This window comes from Lasioglossum baleicum, chromosome 13 (genome assembly GCF_051020765.1).
Source record: "Lasioglossum baleicum chromosome 13, iyLasBale1, whole genome shotgun sequence".
Taxonomy (NCBI): Eukaryota; Metazoa; Arthropoda; class Insecta; order Hymenoptera; family Halictidae; genus Lasioglossum; species Lasioglossum baleicum.
Genome location: NC_134941.1, coordinates 8,399,329 through 8,420,589, shown reverse-complemented (window position 1 = coordinate 8,420,589; position 21,261 = coordinate 8,399,329). Strand labels below are relative to the sequence as shown.

The window sequence follows — 21,261 nt, the reverse complement described above, 5'->3', positions numbered from 1 at the left end:
CATGACGCAGTGCTGACGACTGTGATGTGCGCGTAGTCTGTTATGGTTTTCCCGGTATCATTTTATTACATGATTCATTATTATTTGAATCTTTCACACAAAATTCTTGTGCATCGCGATGCACAAGTACAATAAACGAGTAATGTTCTAGTGCACGCATTTGTGTTCATAGTATTTTCTTTAATTGTGACATAACCTCGCAACCATGGATTTACAATACATTATAAATAGAAAAGTGACATCGAAACCTTTTATAAACCAAGAAAGGTATGTTGCATTATTAACTTATTTTTATTAGTTACTAACGATAATGTCTTTTCATGTATTCCTCCAATTATTATTAATACAGTATTTATAATGCATGATATTTTCTATCAAGTTAAATATATGTATATTTATATAATATACATCAACAAATAATTTCAATTTCGTCAATTTTACAGTGTCCACTTTCTCAGAACACGTCCGTAAAGGGGCAGCTTGGGTCTATATCCTAATTTTTTTTTAAATTTTTTAATATTCCTCTGCATTTGTTTAAAACAATTGCAAAATAAATGGTGGAAAACACATTTTTTTCAACTGACATAATTTTTATTAGATACTGAAATATTTTCAATGAAATTCATTTTCATTGATTGACACGTTTTTTATAAAAGTCTGTAACATCAACAATTTTAAAAATTTCAACATATTCGAATTTGAACAAAATCTGAAACACTACAAGACCCTCATATGTAAACATTCTCTGAGCGATGTTTCTAAAATTTTATCATTGTTTCATAGTACTCTAATTTTTAGCCTGTATGAAGGACAATCCTTATGCTCGTTATCTAGTCGAAATATAGCAGCGTTTACTACAACCACCGAATTAGACGATAATAGCGGAAAAACATGGGGATCACATGTTTATGTTTGCGATTTAAATATGCCTTGGCATACTCACAAGTATGATACATTTTTTTTATTACCTATTCAATTGTTTTAAAATCATGCATTCATATTAATTAAAACTGTTCTGCATATTTAGGCTATTATCAAACAAGAATACTATTACTGCATTAGAATGGGATTTATCAGGTGATAAACTAGTTGTTGCCGATGCTACTGGGAACGTACAACTGTGGATGTTCAAGGATCATGTCCTCAATGATTGGGTATTAATCGGTTCCACGTGTTTTGTTGGAGAACATATATTAGGTGCAGCTTGGTTTCATAATGGGAAAAAGGTATTAGAAGTTAATATACAAGCAACCTTAGTAATGTTAATCTGGCATATGGCATAGAAAATTTTAATTTCAGACAGGACTTGTCACTGAGAAAAAAGATAGTATTCACTACAGTGAGAAATTTAATCATTTACCCTTTGCTCCTTCTGTCAGACAATTTGGTGGTAGAGCAGCAGAAGGAGTATTAGTCGTATCGACAACAGGCATGGTCGGTGCACTGATGATTACAAAAGATTTTCAAAATCCTATCTGTTTCTCAACAGAAAGCTTAGGCAGTATGCGGCATAGGATAACCGCGGTTGACTTGTGTTATGGCAAAAGTACATATACGCAAATATATTTTAGAAATATAATCATTTCCATAACAATCAGCGAACTAAAATAAAATCTGATGAATTTTCAGATGGCCATATTTTGGTAGCTGTAAGCAGTGGGAATATCTGTTTGCCAATTAGATGTTACAGGGTATTAGTTCGCAAAAATGATGACAAGTGCTCTATTACATCGCAAGCACTGCCAAGTTTTTTTTTGCAGGACGGAGCACCCAAAGACAATACATGTAACCTTGAATTCTTCATATAATACTGTTCATGTTTGTACAACTTAAGCTTACAAAATTCTTTCCTTAGACACAAGTGTGACCCACTTGAAGTTTGTAGTTCGGGAAGATGCAGACTCCTTAGTTGTTGCTGTTAACAGTGATAGCGGAGGTATTGTAGAAGTATGGGAGTTGCGAGAAAAGTCGCAACCAGTTCATAAGTTATTTCAGCCTAAAACATTAGAACCATTTAAAACTGTTGTGGTATGTATTTAAAACACAAATATGAGGTTTATTTATGATCGTCTATTTTTCTATGTATACGCTTTATAGGTATGGCAACATCAATCACAATATCGTTGCCAATCTCCAATAACAGCAATAGCGACTACGAAGTTATCAATAGTTACCACGTTGCCACCTCCGAGTTACGTTGTAGTAGCTTTGGCGGATTCATCGGTGCATTGTTTGAGCCGTGATTGTCTGAAAGAAATTTCTCTGTCATCTTTGAACATGGCTTGGCGGCCCGATGAACCAAATAATAAATATTTTAAAAATACTATCTCTATAGCGAGCATAGATTTATCATGGCTGGGTTGCGTTCTCTTGGCTTGTGATACACGAGGAAATTTATATTTATACAAACTCCTCCCTGATGGAGGTAAACGTAAAAAATAAAATTTTCTAGAACATGGAATTGAAATTGAAATAATTGTTGATCATCTTCAACTTTACAGGGTCATCGATAACATTAACATACGCTTGTACACTCTTAGAATACTGTCTTGTAACTGGACTAGACTGGTTAGATATATTATTGTGTTTAAGATCATCGATGATCGAACCGTTATGCGAAAGGTTGGATGTTTCTTTCAATAGACAGTTACAGCCTATACAGCAGTATCATTACATACAATTCCTTTGTATCAAGACGTCGTTATATAGGTATTATATCATTTCGAAATTGCTTAGACATCATTTTAGTGGATTATAATTATAGAAAATGTGTGTACTTTAAGGATGTTAGTATCCGGACAAAGCAAAGCAGCAGACTTATCGTCGTTGCTTATGATTCATTCGGTAGCAACAGCTTTTAAATCGTTGCTACGACCGTCTGATTTGATTCCTCATGATAAGGGACCAGCGGAGAGTTTAGCAGCAGTCATTAACGATGCAATTACGGATGTAGATAAGGTATAAACGAAGCCTATCTTTTTCAACAGTGGTAACGTCAACATACATATTATATTATAACTATGTAATTGACAGGTACTTTTGCACCTTGATCCCAAGGAATTTACCGTAGAGCCTAGTACGCTTCAATCGTTGCAACAATTAATTCAATGGGTAGCAGATCTGGCTTTGAATCTCTTAGCTCGCCTTCCGGAGCAACGGTTACAAATGAAATCCGGTGGTGTTAGTAGTATTATACCAATTATGAAATAATATCACTAACTTCGAACTGCTCTGTTTTATAATAATTTGAATATTTTACACCATAGTACGAGCTTCTGAAGGACCATAAAGCGTTAAATACATTGAGGGAGCTACTAGTGATTATACGTATATGGGGTTTATTGCGTCCTTCGTGTCTGCCAGTATTTCTTCGCAGCGCCGATAATCTCGACGTGTTGGCATTGTTGTTCCGTTTATTGTCAAAGTTGGTGCAACCGAACGGAGATACTCAATCCCAACAAGTAGATGATGGATTAATAGGTAAGTGCTTCACCATAATTTCTAAAGAATATTCACGTGATTGCGTCAAAAGCGAGATTAGTCGTTTGTAACGCTCATGAACAGTTGCACGGTCTTTATCAGAATGCGACAGCTAATAGGAAGTAAGATAAAATACCACTTCCTTGTGTGTCAAGGGAAATCCTGATTCTTTCATTCAGTATTATTAGACATAGGCTCGGGTGTCTACATTAAATGTTGCTTCGTTTTCTTTATTTAAAAAGTAAAGTGTTTTGTGTAATAATCGTCCAAAATGAGTAAAGCTCTTTCTGTGAAACACAAGAACTCGTTGGTTTTAACAGAGCAGAAGTTACTTCAAGAGAAAAGTGGGAAAAGACGTTGTTGTCAATATGCAGAACCGTATAAACTAACTGTATTTTGCATAGTAATGCTATGCGTGTTTGTACTTTATTGGTTTATACTGGGTCCACTTTTAATTCATGCAATTCACAATGACAACAAAAAGGACAAGTACTCGAAATTTTTATTCATTGCCTATTGGATCGCAGCATTTTTCATTTGGGTCTTTATTACACTGTGCATAACTATAGTGTGGAAATGCATTGAAGCTAAGCAAGATGAGAAAGTTAAATTGCAAACATATGGCACAAGCAATGCAATGACACTGGGGCCAATGACCAGTGAAAAAGGCGGTCCTACGCATAATGTAAAGTTTGTAGAAACAAAAGAGGACAAGACTACAGGTGCAACGATTTCTGATAAGGAAAAAATGAAAAATGCACCCGATGAGACAGATAAAACCAATTCTCTTGAAATGCGACGGAATAGGAGTGGGAAGCACAAAGATCTTCCACCTCTTGTGATACATCGTCGTAATTCGGGCAATAATATTGAAAACACCGGCGATGTAAATCTGAAAAGTGATTCTGATGAAAATGGAGAAGACAGTGATGCATTGAAATCGGGAAACATCATCCCTAAGATTCAGAGGCAATCGATGCAAGATTATTTGAAATTGGTGACGGTTACACCGGATGACGGCACGGATACTCCAAAATCTCCAAAAGGACCACTGTCACCAAGAGAATTATTTTTTATTGATCTCATCAAGGCAGCCGAGCAAGCTGATCAAAATAAAGAAAATGACAGTGCGAAAGTACCAGATCAAAAACATTTTTTTCCAAATGATTTCTCACCGAACGAAAAGGGCGTTGCCACTGATGCACCAAATGAGAAAAAATCGACGAAAAATCCGTCACCGAACAGCGATCCCGAGCCAACTTATTTTATCGCAAATGTAGAAAGTCCAAAAAGCGAGAAAACGGAAGTATACATAGATGTTAATCCAGAAAATACAAAAGAAATCGTTGCACCTCATTCGATCAATTTAATAATCAAAGACAAAGACTCGGTGATCACGATAGAAGAAGAGACAAAAGATAATGAAAGTGAAAAGCCTAAAGAAAAAGTTGTTATATTTGAAGTGTAATTAGAGACTCGTTCCCGATTAAATATTTAAAATTATAATTCCGTAATTCACCCATAATTTAATTATCACATTAGACAGATAAATTATTTTAACTTAGATGTATCGCAATAGATGAAGATAAAGACCGAAGTTCTGCGTGTATAAAGTAATAAGTTAATTAAGTAAGTGCTACGACAATTGCTTTCTTCCAGATGACTGTTGTCTGCTACCGAATCAGATCATGATACCCCAGTTACATCAGGGTAATAGCATAACAGCTATAGCTACCCCTATTCTGTTTTATCAAAATTTTCCCTTACAGGTAAAAAATTCATAAGCATTATTACATTGATTTATGAATGCCATTTTGATTGTGGTAATAATTCAATTTTATCGCAGTTGGAGTATGGTGTGGAATCTGAACAGTTATTATTTGTACCTGAGCTTAATTCAGTTGAAGGCTGTATGCATAGTGGACAAATTGTAGACGGTATTAGACATTTATATCTTGGGAAGCAACCACTTCTTGTTAAACAATGTACAAGGTATTAAATGTGAAAAAAAATGTTTCTTCCATTTTGATGAAATGATTAAATAAGTTATTTCAGAAATTATGTCGTAAAATAAAATTACAGATGTGGTGGGAAAGCTCAAGTTCAAAATATGACGAGAACAGCTGCAATTAGAGCGTGGGATCAAAGATGGGCCAGAGCTTGTCGTTGTGGTGGCATTTGGCGAATTCATAAAACCTGTCCATAAATACTAAACTGGAAGTAGTGCATTCATAAATTTTGTATACAATGATTTATACTTACAATTTTGTACATTCTGTAGTTAATAATCTTAAGTAATAATATTAAGCATTTTTATTTAAAATAAAAACCGTATTCTTATTTCGCGTTCCTCGTAGAATGAGAATAAGTAAACTGCTTAAGATGTATAAATTTTATTGAATTCGTTTAGTTCTCTATTACAGGTACAATAAATTTTTATTATTTCTTAACATTGTATGTATTAAAATTTTTCAATGAGCAAATCCATATGTTGATATTAGAGTTTCTAATCAATGAACAATTCTAGTTGGTCAAATAAATACTAAAAATGACATTTTTATAGGCTAGTATTGCTTGTATTGTATCTAATTATCCAGGATCGCTTGCAATAAAGAATAACGCGCAAGTCTCGTTAATTACTCATTGTTTCTCGAAATTTTCATAAATTTAGAAATGACATATATGTATAATAAATATCATATGTTCTTTATTAATGCAGATCCTAAATGCACAATATATAATGTTCACATAGTCTGTAAACGAAACATAATGGATAAATTTTATTTTAGTATTACTTTTGCAGTGTAATGGCTGTGGAAAGTATATTTAAAATAATAATTTCTTTTACAATTCATTGAGTAGGAAATACTGGCTGTTAGTGACTCTCTCCTTTTTTACCAATTACTCTCTTAAAGTCGCCCATGTTCGTAGTAGAGATTGGCGAACCTATAACAGCCAAATGATCGATCCTCGTTGTTTCACTACCACTTTGATTATCTTTTACAAAGATCTGGAGATTTTGTACGTTCTGGAACTTGACAAAACGCAAACCGACTGGAGTGCCATCTTCGAGAACGTTCGGTGTTAAACTGCACATTGTAATAATATACATAACAAGTTATTAAAATGAATTGTCATCTCATGAAAACTAATAGAACACATTAGGAGATCTTACGTCAAATCCTGGATGCTTGTATTGCACTCCGCCACGTCGAAATCAATTGTTCTAGGCTGGTTAATAAATAATTTAATATTTTTTGGTCCCTTATCCTTAGGAGCTTTGATCTTCAAAGAATGAATCTTGACTGCTTGTGAAAATGCAATAGACAATATCAATTGCTCGTCGCAGTCGCTCTCAAGGTATCCGTCTTCCGAAGTCAAACATTGTACAAAATTATGATCATCAGACTCATTTAAACACTCGCATTCTTTCTTGGTAATAAATGTAGCTAGGTCCATCTGAAAAAGTGTATTACATGTCATAGTTTCTATTATATTTAGAATAAACAGTAACTGTAAATCTTTTTAAATATATATAAAAAGTTTGGTAAAACTATGCAGGACAAAATTTACATAGATACAAATTTTAATTTAACACGTTCGAGACGGTGTCGGACCCTGGGGACTGACACTGAACTTTCTGTTAGGTTGGCGTCAGGCCCTGAGGACTGACACACCTCATTATTTTCTACATCGAATCTGATAAATAAGATATATATAACATAGGAAGTACACTTACAAAATTGTAATTTATATAACATTAAGAGTACACTTACAAAACTGTAATTTATTTATCTCTTTCGTGATTCTGCCTAAACTAATCGTCTCTTATTGTTAGCCAACATCTATCTCTCGATTTCCATCCACTTATTGAATGATAGTGAATCTTTCCATAATCTAAACATAAAGTGAAATAGAATCTCTATCTCGTCGTGGGCGCGTTATTTTCTGTTTATACTCATAAAAATTGGCTCTGTCTCGAACGTGTTAAAATAAAATAAATACAAACTCTTACATTTTGCCATGTAGATACATTATAATTATGAAAAAATATTACAAAGACTATAATATTACAAATACATGTACTTCAAAGAATATATTTGATAACTTGAGTATATGAATATCTTTCGAAAGAGAGTAATTATAACTTTTTTTATTGCTGCTTATCCCAGTAATACAAAATTGCAATAAATAATATCCCAAATATATAAAAATAGGCATTATTATCACTAGTTCGTACATGTCCAGACACTGGACTTTCAGTTTCTTCTGCCTCTCCACCACCATAAAATTGTTGAATTTTTGATTCTAATTCGACTGCATCGGCTCCTTGACACAAGCCCAATTTCGTTTGATTACGATAGAATATGAACGTAGGCATCGCACTGACACCTTGTACGACAGCAACTTCGGTGCAATTATCTACATCAACTTTAAGAAATACTGCGTTTGGGTATTTAACTGATAATTGTTCAAATACTGGTGCAATTCTCTGGCAAGGACCACACCTGTAGATCAGAGAAATATCAATGTATAAAACTGGTATAAAACAAATTCATGTTAATAAAAGACATTTAGGAAGAATATATTGATCAGTTAATAAAAATATATACATTAAATCAAAGAAATTGAATGTGATATCGAAATGAGTAAACTACATGTCTTTATAACAATATTATTTATATCATTGGAGGAAAAAATTCTACAATTCGATGAAGTAACGAGTTGAATTTATACATTTAGAAATAAACACATAAGAACTGTAAGTAGGAATCATTTTCATCTTCGAATCGAATATAACCTCAAAAGAAACTTACCATGTTGCTGTGAAATCAACTACAACCAATTTCGTACCCGCTCGCATCATTTCGCCATAAAACTGGCCGTCGTTGTTGATCACGCGTACTGCACCCATTGTTTATTATGGTGTATCTAGTATGATACTAATGAATGAACTACAGTATCGAAATATTGAATGACTGGCACTTTGACCGCGCCAACTAACCGGACTGACCCGGTAAGATTCGAATGCATACACTGCGCACAAACTTCGACAATCAAAAACAAAATAGTTACCTAACCAGTGCTAACCAGTGATGCCATACCACAGACACCTAAGGCAGAAAACAATGGCTATTAGCACCGGATGTAGATGGCGGTAGCATTAGGCTAATTACACTTACACAGTGGTTGTTCTCATATTCAATGACACATGGCGTTTTTGAATCTTTTGGGCTCCAATCTGCTCATCTGCTCCTGCGTAAATAATAAGTAACAGCGTATCTAATTATGGTATATTTTCGTAATAACCAAATGGAAAGCTTTTGTCTCTGAAACCCGATAATTGTTGTGAAGTGCAACAAAATGTGGTATTTGACAACTTCAGCAGGTAAATATTTGTTGTGATTCAAGCAATAATTGAGGTTAGAAAATTATACCGAATGTTCATTTATTTATATTCAGGAAACCGGCTGTATTTCAAGCCAAATAAAGAAGTGACATTTGGCAGAAAGAAGAGTGACATTCTTCTGCAGAACGACGAGTCTATCAGTAGATTGCATGCTTCTATATACGTCAAACCCAAAGAAAAAGTAAAGGTATCTGAAAAAGTTCATATTGGTGTTTGAAATGTTTACTGAAATGCTTTTTATCACTTCAGACTGGTGAACCCATATCTACATGTGAACTGAAAGATGCTAATTCTAAGTATGGTACATACATTATTTTGAGCGAAGAAGAAAAAGTAGAAGTCACTAATACAGGGACTATATTGAAAGATGGAGATAAAATACGCTTCGGTTTGCAGCAACATGTCTTTAAGTAAAATTTCAAATTTTTATTATTATTAGTATTATATATTGATTATTATTAGACTGCGGAACTTTATGCAAAATAAAAATCGTTTGCTTAAACTGCAACAAACAAGAGCCAAGTAATAAACTTCATAAATGCATAAAATCCGTAGTCTAATTATTAGTTGTAAAACTAAGACGAATTCACAGTACTTCTCATGAACTAAATTTATATTTTAGAGTAGTATACGTACCTCTAATAACGATTGTGTCTTCCTTGCAAAATACCGAGAAAGAGAAGCTACAAGGTATACTGGATGAAATTGATGGAATGATGATTAACGATTGGACAAGTGCTTGTACTCATCTAACAGTGTCGAAAGCGTCCTTAACTGAAAAGGTTTCCGCTCAAAGATATTTGTATACTTGCCTATCGTCCTCCGATAGTTAACAACTTCCTCTGGTTCAGGTTACATGGGCTATGGCTTCTGCAGTGCCAATAGTAAGTCTGAATTTCTGGGAGGCCGTAAAACATGCTATTGATAATGGTGACAAGCTCCCGCAACCGGAGAAATTTATTCCACCGATTTCCGAGTTGTTAATCAACAAGAGCTGCGTCTCTCTCTGTGTAAATGAGAAAAGGAAGACACTCTTTCGAAACTTCATATTTGTGCACTTCAACGTGCGCCAGTACAAAATGTATGGAAGAATGATTAGCATGGCAGGTAAAAAGCAAATGATTGAATATTCACAATTTTGTTTTTGTTATTTCTTATAACTTGTATATACACATACATGTTGAAGGTGGTAAGCCAATGTTATATTCGAGAAGACCTCTGACCACTAAGGAGGTTTGTGCACCTAATGTTATTGTGCTACAATACTCTGACAGTGACACAACGCAATCGACACAGGGCACAGTACCCGAATATGAAACAATATGTAAGCAATCTTTACATAGTTCCATAGGTTTATATCTATAGAGTAAATTACCTAGAACCAGGCTACATGAATAACTATGCTGCTATTCGCGACAGAAAGAGAATGCAGAGTGTTTTCTTGCAAATAATAAATATTATAGAAAAATGGAAGACACCCTGTATGTCAGAAAATAGTTTACTTTATGGTTACTCTGATGGCATGTTTTAGGTGGTTTCTGTGTAACTTTGTCTATGATTAATGGTTTACAGACAACGCATTGCGGGGGAGCAAACGTAAAATGATATCGGAGACTGATATTCCACTTGCAATTCTGCATTGTTCTACTGAAAAGTACTGCAATCCGACATATAGGTTTGAGGAACTGTTAAAACGACCACAGTCGAAACCTGACTCTTCCGAAGTTCTAGTTCTTGATTCACAGGACCAAACAGATAATGCGAAAGTATTACCGAAAATAATTTCTAACGTTCCGGTACAAACGAACTTTAAAGTAAACAATTCGTCACAGAACGTTCTTATTCCCGAATCATGCAGTTCGGCCGTATCGGATAGCGTTGCGTCTCAATCAGAAGATATAATGATAATTAGTATATCAAAAACGAGTCAGAATAGAAAGAACACCGTTAATACAATGAAATATATTCCAGAAACGAAAGATTCATATGCTACACAAGATTTACTAATAACTAGTACGCCAAAAACAAGTCAGGATAGAAAGACCACAGTTAATAGTGAGATTTCAATTGAAAGCAGATCTGCGCGAAAGATTGAAGAAGTTCAAGAAACTACAAAATATATTCCAGAAACAAAAGATTCATATGATACACAAGATTTATTAAAAACTGGTACGCTAAAAGCGAGTCAGGATAGAAAGAACACTGTTAATACTGAGGTTTCAGTTGGAGGGGGTCCAGCTCCAAAGATTAAAGAAGTACAAAAAGCTGAGAAATATATTCCAGAAACGAAAGATTCATATGCTACACAAGATTTACTAATAACTAGTACGCCAAAAACAAGTCAGGATAGAAAGACCACAGTTAATAGTGAGATTTCAATTGAAAGCAGATCTGCGCGAAAGATTGAAGAAGTTCAAGAAACTACGAAATATATTCCAGAAACAAAAGATTCATATGATACACAAGATTTATTAAAAACTGGTACGCTAAAAGCGAGTCAGGATAGAAAGAACACTATCAATACTGAGGTTTTAGTTGGAGGGGGTCCTGCGCCAAAGATTAAAGAAGTACAAAAAGCTGAGAAATATATTCCAGAAACAAAAGATTCATTTGATACACAAGATTTACTAATAACTAGTACGCCAAAAACATGTCAGGATAGAAAGACCACAGTTAATAGTGAGATTTCAATTGAAAGAAGGGGGCCTGTGCAAAGGATTAAAGAAACGAATGACTCAACCCAAACACAAGATATACTAAGAGCTGGTACGTCTAAAGTGAGTCAGAATGCAAGGGATGCTGTTAATAATGATATTCCAATTGAACGAATAGCTACACAGAGAATACAAGAAGTATGTTCACGAAAGACTGTGAAACATATTTCAGAATCAAGTGAATCGTCTCAATCAGAAAAAACGCTACGAGTCAACACACTAAGCACGAGTCAGATTATAAAGAGCACTTCTGTGAGTGATGTTTTAATTGATAAGAAATCCACGCAAAAGGTAAAAGAAGTTAATTCACAGAGAACTCTGAAACGTGCTCTAGAAACGAATGACTCATCAGATGATACAGAAAAAGGTGCACAACATTCTTTACAAAGATCACAGTGGGTGAAAAATACCTTATTTTGTAGTACCTTGCAAGGAATTAGTCCCAAGAAACCATTTTCGGAGTCAAGGATAGCAAATAAAGGAACTCCTGCAAACGACGTAATTGACCTATTAGATGATGAAGATGATGATGAAGAAGAAGAAAATAAATTGGAAGAGATACTGATGAATAGAGAGAGAAGCAATATACACCCCAATAGTATTCTCAGTCCAGAGAAATTGTCCAAATTATTTCACGATCGTAGTATTAAAAGTCCAGAAGTAAATAGGCATTGCACACCTTTATCTAGAGCAGATAATATTCATTCGGCAAAAACGGTGTCACAGATAGAGGACGAGCCTGTTACAAAATCGAAAAAAAGAAACAAATCTTTTGATGAGTTTGATGAGAGAGGTGAAGATGTTCTGACACTTACTGCTAGTAAAAAATCTTGCTCTGACAATTCAGTCACGGCAGTTCCTGTGACGTCGTCAAATACTGTAAAGCCATCACAAGCTGTAAGATTAGTAATTCAAATCTTTAAGAAAAAATGTAAATGCAAGTGAACAATGTTTATTTCAATGTTTTAGGAAAACCACAATAATCTGTTAAGGAATAATACTTCGTCCTTTCGTGCTAGTATTAATTTCAAGAAATTTAAGAAGGTATTATGTGAAAGATTGAATAGCCTTAGCACCCGGCCTATTTTACCAAGTTTTAATCATTTTTTTAACAGGTTTATAATAAAATACCCCAGCAAAGGATAACTCTGAACGACATGTATAGTACATATGGAATATGTTAAATGTACAAAATCTCTAACACAGCATCTGTACAACAATGGTTCAAAGTATTTGTACTTTAATGTTACATTTAACATTTTATATGTATTCTTGTGTAATATAAATTACTTTATTAATGAACCGAGACTATCTAATAGCTATATTTATATGACATACGAAATTATATCTGAAAGATGAGTTCATGTCTATAATTTTTATTTTATGTAATTTTTATTTTTATGTATGTCATATATATTTATTCGTATTTAAATATTCTATCACTTGTTTAAGCGAAAATGCGTAATACAGCAGGCCTTTGAGACTTCGAATTTAGTATTTATATTACCATGAGCAATCTTTCTTTTCGGTTCTGCTGCAGAAACGTACTTTAGAACATTTGTAAATTGAGAATTATAATAAAAAGAATACCTTCTGTCGAAGATCATTTACGCGCAAATATTGTTAAATTATTACTATCATTCATCAAGTGGGAGCACGAGGAGGAACGCACTCCACGTGAAGAATGTAATTAAGTACAGATTGCTGTTATTAATTACGAGCACGATCGGCCACGTTATCGACGTGTCAGCCTTATTAGCGACAACACACTGCGCTAGATCGGTGCGGTGTATTTTTTTTCTAGTATCACAAACCAATCAATAATTCCTCATAAAGTTTCAATCAAACATATCTGTCGCGCGATAAAAACCTCTTTCAACTGGTAATCTTTGCTGGATCTGTGTTAGCAGTGATTTCATAAGAGCGTTGCCACTTTCGTGAAATTTCCAATCGCTACTTATCATTGATGAGGATGATGATGAACTGGCGTTCGTCTCAGTCGTTGGGAATTTGGGGCGGGGGGGATATAGAAAAACGTTAATAAAATGCGCACAATAATGGACGTATAGATACGAGTCGATATATAAGAAATTGAGGAGACGATGAGTCGGATTAGTTCCGAGTGATCATCGCCGTCATCATGCGTATTCTGCTGATCGCTGCCTGTGTCGCGGCTGTCTTTGCCGCTAATGAGGAGGTTTTGCCACCCTTAGAGGGGTACGTCTCATTTTGTAGCCATTCTCACTATAATTATCCAAATTCCATTTTTCCAACTTGGCCGTAGGTAGGAGAAAGAAATTGTTTTAAAAATAATATCGTTGCGAATGATAAGAAAATTATTTTATTGATACGAAAATTAATTTTCCTATTTTTTGAATATATATTTTTAAAAGTTGTAGCCTTTGGAAAAGATGTTTGTATAATTAAATTAGCCATTATTAGCCGGTTCATTATGTTCCAGTAATTATAAAATCTAGATATGTAAACAATAGTTAGACATGTTTAATTTGGAAAACAAGTTGCTCTCCTACGAGCAACAGCCACGATCTACCTATTGATCAGCAATGCCTCTGGATGAAAATTTAATCTACCGAAATTGACAGGATGCAAAGCCTCTCCATTTCCGTGAGCACGCCAGAGCAGCTTATGTTATTGAAAAATTTCGTGGATGTTTCTGGTTTCGATTTTCTCCGAACGACCGAGAGCGTTGTCGATGTGTTGGTGACTGCTGACAAAGTAGACGGTTTTAAAAGTCTTCTGGATGAAAATGGCATGACCTACACGGTCCTGGTCCATAATGTTCGGGAAGCAGTCACTGAGGAATACATCAATCAACAAATTGAGCGAAGACTGCAGTCGCTTCTTCCGGAAACGCGAGCAGCTCCTGCAGGAAAATTGTCTTTCACTTACTACCCTAATAACAACGAAGTACGTAACAACTTACTTGCGTAACGGGGTGGCTTAATTTCTCTCGAGAATAGAGCTTTCAATTTATTTCTCATTTATACATCGTTTACAAAAATGATGTTCCTTTAAACTAACGAGATATCCATATTCGAAACTATTAGGAAATTTAATGTAGAATATTTAATAATGTAATATTTGCTATTTTATTTGACTATTTTTATTATTATGGTCGGTTCAATCTCGTTAAATCATTTTTGTTCCTTAAAATGCAGCATAAATGGAATTTTAATATGTGTTACATCGTCTATTTTTGAATTTTACATGGAGTGTACGCTTTGTTGGGGGATGCTATTGTGCTCGGAGAAGCGATTGAACTTTCTAGTTTAATATAAAAATGATAGTGCAGAAAATAACATGGGATGTTTTTCTTATTATAGTCTGTTCATGTGCTCGTTAAATAATGTTTGTTCCTTAAAATGGAGCAGTTTGAAAAGAATATTACATGGGTAGTTTTAATATTTGTTACATCGTCTATTTTTTAATTTTACATGGAGTGTATGCTTTGTTGGGGGATGCTATTGTGCTCGGAGAAGCGATTGAACTTTCTAGTTAATATAAAAATGATAGCGCAGAAAATAACATGGGATATTCGTTAGGTGGATCAGTATTTGAACTACATAGTACAAAGCCACCGTGACGTGGCTTCGTTAATCAACATAGGAGTCTCCTATGAGGGACGGCAAATGAAAGTTCTAAGGCTGTCAACTGGTGGTAATAATAAGCGTGCCATTTTTATCGATGCCGGTATTCATGCTAGAGAATGGATCGCTCCAGTGACGTCGCTCTACATAGTAGATCAGTTGGTGGCGAATAAAAATCTTCTGAATGATGTCGATTGGTACATCCTTCCGGTACTGAACCCTGACGGCTATGCATTCACGCATAGTTCTACCGCGGTAATTATATTTTATTTATTTCAGTTCACCATTGCCATAGAAACCCTTTAATCGCCATTAAAATATTTCCTTTCATGCTGCTATACATAGATAAACTAATCAGATTATTCAATTTCAATATTAGAATATTTTTAGGCAAATATTTTATTTATTTCAATTCACCATAGAAACCCTTTAATCACCATTAAAATATTTATTTCAAAATTAAAATATTTTTAGGTCTTGTATAAAATAAATGACTCGTAGAATTTAATTTCAATCTTATTGAATCTCAGTTTCTTATTATTAGACTGCGGATTTTATGCATTTATAAAAATGGGTAGGTCTAATTACTGACAGTAAAAAAATTTGAAGAATTTAAATATGCTGCTATATTATTTTCAACCTATTAAACATATTTAACAAGAAATTAAATATTTATTTTGCCCCAGCTTGTTGCAATTCAGGTAGAAAGTTTTTATTTTGCATAAAGATCCGCAGTCTACTTTATATTTAAATTATTTATTAGTGTTCGTTTCAATAAAGGTTGATATTAGGAAAATATATAGGTTCATTGTAAATATTGCAAATATTAATGGTAATATTTAAACGAACTTCAATAAAATTTCTTTCAATGTCTTACTGCATATGATATACACTTTATTGGATTTATCTCATCGTTCTTTTTCATTTTCTCGGTTACATTATGTTCGTTTAACTAAATTTCAGCAATAATTGTATTGCAGAACCGTCTCTGGAGAAAGACAAGATCTAAGAACAGCGGATCCGTCTGTCGCGGTGTCGACGGCAACAGAAATTACGATATGGGATGGATGGGTGAGTAGACAATTTCACAAAAATCAATTTCGAACAAGGAAAATACAGATACAATTTAATATCTCTCGCGAATTGATTGATTAAAAACCGTCTACGTATAATTGCTTTGCTGCACGTCTTTATCGTCGCCGATCAAACTCGAGAGCGACGAGCACTTCTATTAAAAAGACAAATTAATATTTCCTCAAAGAGATTACGGTGCATATCAATCAAACATCAAGATCGCTGATAACTCGACGATACCGTCAACGTGTATCTACTGATTAATCGTTCGAGAATCAATATTAAACAATGGGTAGCAAATTGATCGTGATATCTCGAAGTATATACATACGATCATAATAACAAAATATTATTTTTGGAAACACGTTTCGAAATCCCGTGGAGATGATTTGATTGAGGAAGTGATATTTTATTAACGTGATTTATGACGTGCTTGATCTCTTGTAAAATCGTGCTGATTGTCAAGATCGAATCATTTTATCGGATGAGATACTTCGTTAATTAACAACGAGATATTGCGGAATTATGTCGGGAAATTATCATTATGCATTGCAGTGTTTTTGTAAAGTAAGTTGAGAAAAATGCTATTTTAATTCCTCGCATTACGATTTATTTTAATGATGATTAAATCAATAGCTGTATATTAACAAAACCAAAATAGAATTTTATTTCGGCTTAAGGAAATTAATAACATACATTATATATTTATTAGACTCTGTTCAGAATCTGTCGCCAAATGCAAGTACATACTTCTTGAAAAAATATTTAATCGTCACAAATCTCTGAGAAACATTTTTAATTTTCGGTTCGTTTCGTCTCGCCGTGCGATTACGGTGTCGCGGGGTATTTTTATTAATGTTATTTGCGGCGAATTGATTTCGCTCGAGTTGATTGAAACGGCAACGATGTTCGTCGAAAGGCAATCGAACTTTTCTATCGCAAATAATAATTGAACGAGAAAGGAGAACACGTCGTTAGTCAGTGCGCATCTACCCCCCCCCCCCCACCCCCCGTCGCCCTCGTGTTCCATGAAGAGTACTGTGTCACGGTTAAACTCGACTATTGCACTCTAACTTTTCTTTGGAGAGCAATTGCGCGGCGTTTTCATTGAAGTTATGATTGAGCGTGATAAAAACTTGCTCGTTACCCGCGCGCGGCGGTTGTTACTCCGGCGGGTCTCTTCATTCGGGCTTTAACACACTGACTTTTGAGAACTCCCGAGTCATTTGCCGGCGTTACAGATGTCGACGGTGGCCTCTCGACATCGCGATGACAATTTCACCTTTCGTTTACGTTCAACTGTTTTCACGGGCTTTAGAACCGAGAATTATCTCCGCGGGGATCCGGCTTTAAGTGTCCAGTTACGCAAAGGGTTGTGTTCGCGTACAGTTTTAAACCGGCCGCGTTTCTCGATTTGATTGTTCATAAAAGCTCCTCGAAACAAAAATTTTCTGTCCGTACTGAAGCTCACATTTCCAGTTCTTTAATTTCTTCGAAGACAAGAATTTTATTATTTATTAAAAACATAGAATTTTAGCTAGACTGCGGATTTTATGCACTTGTAGTAGAAATGCGTAAAAGACAAAAATGTGAAAACATTAGAAGAATTAAATAATATTCCGACATTATTCTTGTGTGTGATAATTATTCAAATAATAAAAACATTCTCATCTAGCTTTCATTATTCACGATCGACGTAAAACAATTTTATTTTGTATAAAAATCCGCAGTCTGTTATTAACATTAGATTTATGGAGCACTGGACAAGGAAATAAATTCCAGCCAATTTTTCCAAAATGGACTCTACCCGAAAAATGCGCTGCCGCTAATGATTTTCTAATTCGAGCCACTCGGAGAATTTTCCCAACAGCGTGGCGGGTTTAATATAAATATATATTTTTTTCATTTACGAAATTTGAAGCAAATAAATTCAGGGGAATAGGGCGAACACAACCGCGGGCGCAGTTGCGAGACTCTCTAAATTGAGATCCCTAATTCGACATGCCATTTGAAAGTTGCCTGCCGCGAGAAATTCGCGCGAGCACTTTCCCGTATTACACTGCGGCCCACGAGAAAATTCGACGCGCGTACTAAAAATTTTCACTGCATTACCTCTGGGCTATTTCTCCCTCGGAAGATTAGTATTGTCTTCCCCCGCGATATTTCCACCGCTTTTATTCCCGCGGAAAAGTCCGATATTTGATTAATACTTAAGAAATATTGTGCACGCTTCGATCAGATCTCCCAGCTGCGGAGAAACAAATTTTTCTTTAGCGTCTAACAAATATTTATAGACGTACATAAATGTACATCAGAAATAAGCCGCGTTTCTTCGAAATCTATTTAAATATCTGGCGACGTAGTATTTTTCAATTAAAACCTGCTTTCCTCGTTATCCTGAGCTCTTTGTTATTATGACAGAGTGCACGCGGTAAATCGAGTTTCCGGAAATGAACATCGTCTAAATGCATTTGTTTCTCGTTTAGCGGGATGTTATGAGAAAATAATTTCAAATTTTATTCTATCGCTGGGCGCAGCAGAAAGTTACATTTTCCTTCGCGAATTAAGAGCCTTTTGCGAAATGTATGAAAATTGCTTTGGTTCGTTTGTTTCTTCTTTAATCTTATTCTTCTTTATTCTTATCCTTTTATTGACCCTTAAATAAATCAGTAAACAAGACGTTGTTAGTTTTATTCCGTTTATACCGTACGTAATACCATCAAAATAAATGATAATAAATTGTTTGCAGTTGCCGGTGCATCCTCCAACCCATGCAGTGACACTTACGCCGGACCGAAGTCATTCTCCGAACAGGAAATGCGAAACATGAGAGACTTCATCAACGCACGCAAACAGAACATTAAAGCCTACGTCTCTTTCCACTCTTATGGCCAGGTAAATAAATTCTTGAATATTTAACTAGTTAGTAATCGAATAAGCATTATTTTTCATAGAGAATTTTTTCGCACATCTTGTGAGCAGTGCTGCTGTTAGTCGAAAGCACAAAAAGCTTTAGAACTTTTCGCGTTACCCGATGCTTGACTAATTTCTTGAAAGCTTTCCGTAGTATTTCCATTGTTTGTTTAAAGTTCCGAGCAGTAATGCAAGCTTTTAATTGTTCCGGATGCAGTATCCAAGCGTTTCGAATTTGCGATTTCGTTTGCTAGTCACGTGTTGCGCGTGGAAGGCTTTTGCAAGCGTAAACTCGAAAAATTTCTAAACACACTGGGGAGGATACCGGAGAATTACGAATTCCGTCGCTCCATGAGAATAACCTGGGACAATCGCATTCTGGGATCGTTGTTGCACGCTACGCGTTTTTTTCCACATACGTGTATCTAGCTTTTCTTTTTATCTCTCTCAGTGAAAAATCGAGAATATTATTTTTTCAGTATATCCTGTATCCTTGGGGATTCACCTCTGAAGTGCCAGCCAACGAAGCGGAATTGGTAAGTTAACATTTTCGTGATGAAATTCTCTCTCTGTTTCGTTCCTTGTACCAGCTATCCTGACTTATGTTTCGATTCAACAGAAAAATCTTGCGATCAAGAGTGCCGCTGCCATCGCCACCTCTCGTAGGACTAAATACACTTATGGTACCTCTGCTAATCATCTTTGTAAGTATCGATCGTTTTTTTTTCAATTCTTTAATTTTTCTACTTAATCATTATGTCGATTGCTTCGAAGAAGCAGAAAGGTTTATTACCACTGATCATACCGGGTACTTTATCGGATATATATTGTTTTTTCACCATTTTTATTAATAATACGTAATCAAATAAAGAAATTTATTGAATCATTTCTAATGGAAGCATCTTTATAATTTCAATAATTAAAAAATAAACTATGTGAAAGCTGTCGTTTGACCTGTCACGGTACGGTTAGTGTTAACAGGTTAGTGTTAACAATATACAAATAAAATTAGATGCAAAAATAAATACTTCGGGCATTCTCGTAAAATAATCGACGTGGTTATTTGTTAATTGATGTTCTGTTCATATGTTCATTAGACCCTGCTGCTGGAGGCAGCGACGACTGGGCAATGGGCAAGGCTGGCGTTAAAATTTCGTACACCTATGAGCTTCCCGGTGGAAACTCTGGATTCTTATTGCCTCCGACTGAAATCAAAGCTGTCGGCATTGAAACATTTGAGGCGATGAAAGTGATCCATCAATACATTAAATCGAAATAAGCTCCTTAGGTTTAAACGTCTAATTCCGTTCATCTTGTACATATAAAAAACATAGAAATCTTTGAGAGATTCAGTAGCTCTATAGGCTGGTCTACCCATCTGATCGCTAATGATCTCGCTATTAATGCGACCACGTTAAAATAAACTGTAAAAATTGTAACACATTCCAGCTAGGTACCTTCTGCTCATCTCAACACGATACACGAATAAATATTGTAATTATTTTGTTGAAGAATAAAGAATATTCGTTACAACAGCCAATGTGTTCTTTTTTCCTCACCTAGTTCCTCACTCATGAGTATTCGATAGTAGAATTAAATTAACATCTTCGAAAATTTTCAAGCGTCTAACTTGTCGTTGAGTTGTACTACTGAATTCCGTGCCACCTCTTTTACTATCATGTTCTCCTAGTAGAAATCCAAAAATTTTCGAAAACCTCGAAAATTGAACTATGTATTAAGAGAACATGATATCGCAGGAGGTATTCCGAATTCAGTAGTAGAACTCAACGACAAGTCAGACGGCCGAAAATTTTCGAAAATTCAGTAGTACAACTCAACGACAAGTCAGACGCTCGAAAATTTTCAAAATTCAGTAGTACAACTCAACGACAAGTCAGACGGCCGAAAATTTTCGAAAATTCAGTAGTACAACTCAACGACAAGTCAGACGCTCGAAAAATTTTCGAAAATGCAGTAGTACAACTCAACGACAAGTCAGACGGTCGAAAATTTTCGAAAATGCAGTAGTACAACTCAACGACAAGTCAGACGCTCGAAAATT

The 21,261-nt window shown here is 35.0% G+C and overlaps 5 protein-coding genes across 8 annotated transcripts; 4 read left to right on the top strand and 1 right to left on the bottom strand.

Annotated features, from left to right (window-relative positions):
- Positions 1–3: 3 nt before the first annotated feature.
- Positions 4–6,223, top strand: Med16 (mediator complex subunit 16). 2 transcript variants are annotated; one of them, XM_076436103.1, is made up of 14 exons: positions 4–267; positions 799–945; positions 1,028–1,226; positions 1,300–1,546; positions 1,630–1,785; positions 1,856–2,028; positions 2,098–2,425; positions 2,502–2,709; positions 2,784–2,958; positions 3,034–3,180; positions 3,267–3,480; positions 5,140–5,249; positions 5,327–5,472; positions 5,563–6,223. In XM_076436103.1, exons 1-14 carry the CDS (start codon positions 206–208, stop codon positions 5,684–5,686), a joined length of 2,436 nt encoding a protein of 811 aa, XP_076292218.1. In that variant the 5' UTR covers positions 4–205; the 3' UTR covers positions 5,687–6,223. The 2 variants fall into 2 exon arrangements, with proteins under 2 accessions (XP_076292218.1, XP_076292217.1); XM_076436102.1 differs by having other exon boundaries at positions 784–945.
- On the top strand, positions 3,487–5,133 carry LOC143214745 (uncharacterized). Its single transcript, XM_076436112.1, has one exon. It carries the CDS (start codon positions 3,752–3,754, stop codon positions 4,946–4,948), a length of 1,197 nt encoding a protein of 398 aa, XP_076292227.1. The 5' UTR covers positions 3,487–3,751; the 3' UTR covers positions 4,949–5,133.
- Positions 6,224–6,329: 106 nt separating the features above from the next.
- Positions 6,330–8,574, bottom strand: Txl (Thioredoxin-like). The gene is made up of 4 exons (XM_076436115.1): positions 8,298–8,574; positions 7,721–7,988; positions 6,656–6,939; positions 6,330–6,569 (listed from the first exon to the last, which is right to left on the bottom strand). The coding sequence occupies exons 1-4, from the start codon at positions 8,393–8,395 to the stop codon at positions 6,356–6,358; spliced, it is 864 nt and encodes a 287-aa protein (XP_076292230.1). The 5' UTR covers positions 8,396–8,574; the 3' UTR covers positions 6,330–6,355.
- Positions 8,575–8,584: 10 nt separating this feature from the next.
- On the top strand, positions 8,585–13,222 carry Nbs (nibrin). Of its 3 annotated transcripts, XM_076436098.1 has the most exons (9): positions 8,589–8,869; positions 8,944–9,077; positions 9,140–9,300; positions 9,513–9,672; positions 9,742–9,997; positions 10,077–10,214; positions 10,463–12,501; positions 12,574–12,648; positions 12,720–13,222. In XM_076436098.1, exons 1-9 carry the CDS (start codon positions 8,845–8,847, stop codon positions 12,786–12,788), a joined length of 3,057 nt encoding a protein of 1,018 aa, XP_076292213.1. In that variant the 5' UTR covers positions 8,589–8,844; the 3' UTR covers positions 12,789–13,222. The 3 variants fall into 3 exon arrangements, with proteins under 3 accessions (XP_076292212.1, XP_076292211.1, XP_076292213.1); XM_076436097.1 differs by having other exon boundaries at positions 8,585–8,869; positions 8,944–9,071; positions 12,574–13,222; XM_076436096.1 differs by having other exon boundaries at positions 8,587–8,869; positions 12,574–13,222.
- A 147-nt stretch (positions 13,223–13,369) lies between these two features.
- Positions 13,370–20,820, top strand: LOC143214744 (carboxypeptidase B). The gene is made up of 8 exons (XM_076436111.1): positions 13,370–13,821; positions 14,208–14,532; positions 15,168–15,467; positions 16,193–16,283; positions 19,036–19,181; positions 19,679–19,735; positions 19,819–19,903; positions 20,297–20,820. The coding sequence occupies exons 1-8, from the start codon at positions 13,745–13,747 to the stop codon at positions 20,476–20,478; spliced, it is 1,263 nt and encodes a 420-aa protein (XP_076292226.1). The 5' UTR covers positions 13,370–13,744; the 3' UTR covers positions 20,479–20,820.
- The last annotated feature ends 441 nt before the right edge of the window (positions 20,821–21,261 follow it).

Coding starts and splice junctions, on each gene's coding strand:
- Med16 (XM_076436102.1), top strand. CDS start 206: ATGGATTTACAATACATTATAAATAGAAAAGTGACATCGAAACCTTTT. Junction 2,029..2,097: donor AACCATTTAAAACTGTTGTG/GTATGTATTTAA, acceptor TACGCTTTATAG/GTATGGCAACATCAATCACA. Junction 5,473..5,562: donor CTTGTTAAACAATGTACAAG/GTATTAAATGTG, acceptor ATAAAATTACAG/ATGTGGTGGGAAAGCTCAAG.
- Txl (XM_076436115.1), bottom strand. CDS start 8,395: ATGGGTGCAGTACGCGTGATCAACAACGACGGCCAGTTTTATGGCGAA. Junction 6,940..7,720: donor AAAGTCCAGTGTCTGGACAT/GTACGAACTAGT, acceptor ACACTTTTTCAG/ATGGACCTAGCTACATTTAT. Junction 6,570..6,655: donor ACAAGCATCCAGGATTTGAC/GTAAGATCTCCT, acceptor TACAATGTGCAG/TTTAACACCGAACGTTCTCG.
- LOC143214745 (XM_076436112.1), top strand. CDS start 3,752: ATGAGTAAAGCTCTTTCTGTGAAACACAAGAACTCGTTGGTTTTAACA.
- Nbs (XM_076436096.1), top strand. CDS start 8,845: ATGTGGTATTTGACAACTTCAGCAG. Junction 8,870..8,943: donor GTATTTGACAACTTCAGCAG/GTAAATATTTGT, acceptor ATTTATATTCAG/GAAACCGGCTGTATTTCAAG. Junction 9,998..10,076: donor AAGAATGATTAGCATGGCAG/GTAAAAAGCAAA, acceptor TACATGTTGAAG/GTGGTAAGCCAATGTTATAT.
- LOC143214744 (XM_076436111.1), top strand. CDS start 13,745: ATGCGTATTCTGCTGATCGCTGCCTGTGTCGCGGCTGTCTTTGCCGCT. Junction 19,182..19,678: donor CTTTCCACTCTTATGGCCAG/GTAAATAAATTC, acceptor TTATTTTTTCAG/TATATCCTGTATCCTTGGGG. Junction 19,736..19,818: donor CAGCCAACGAAGCGGAATTG/GTAAGTTAACAT, acceptor TCGATTCAACAG/AAAAATCTTGCGATCAAGAG.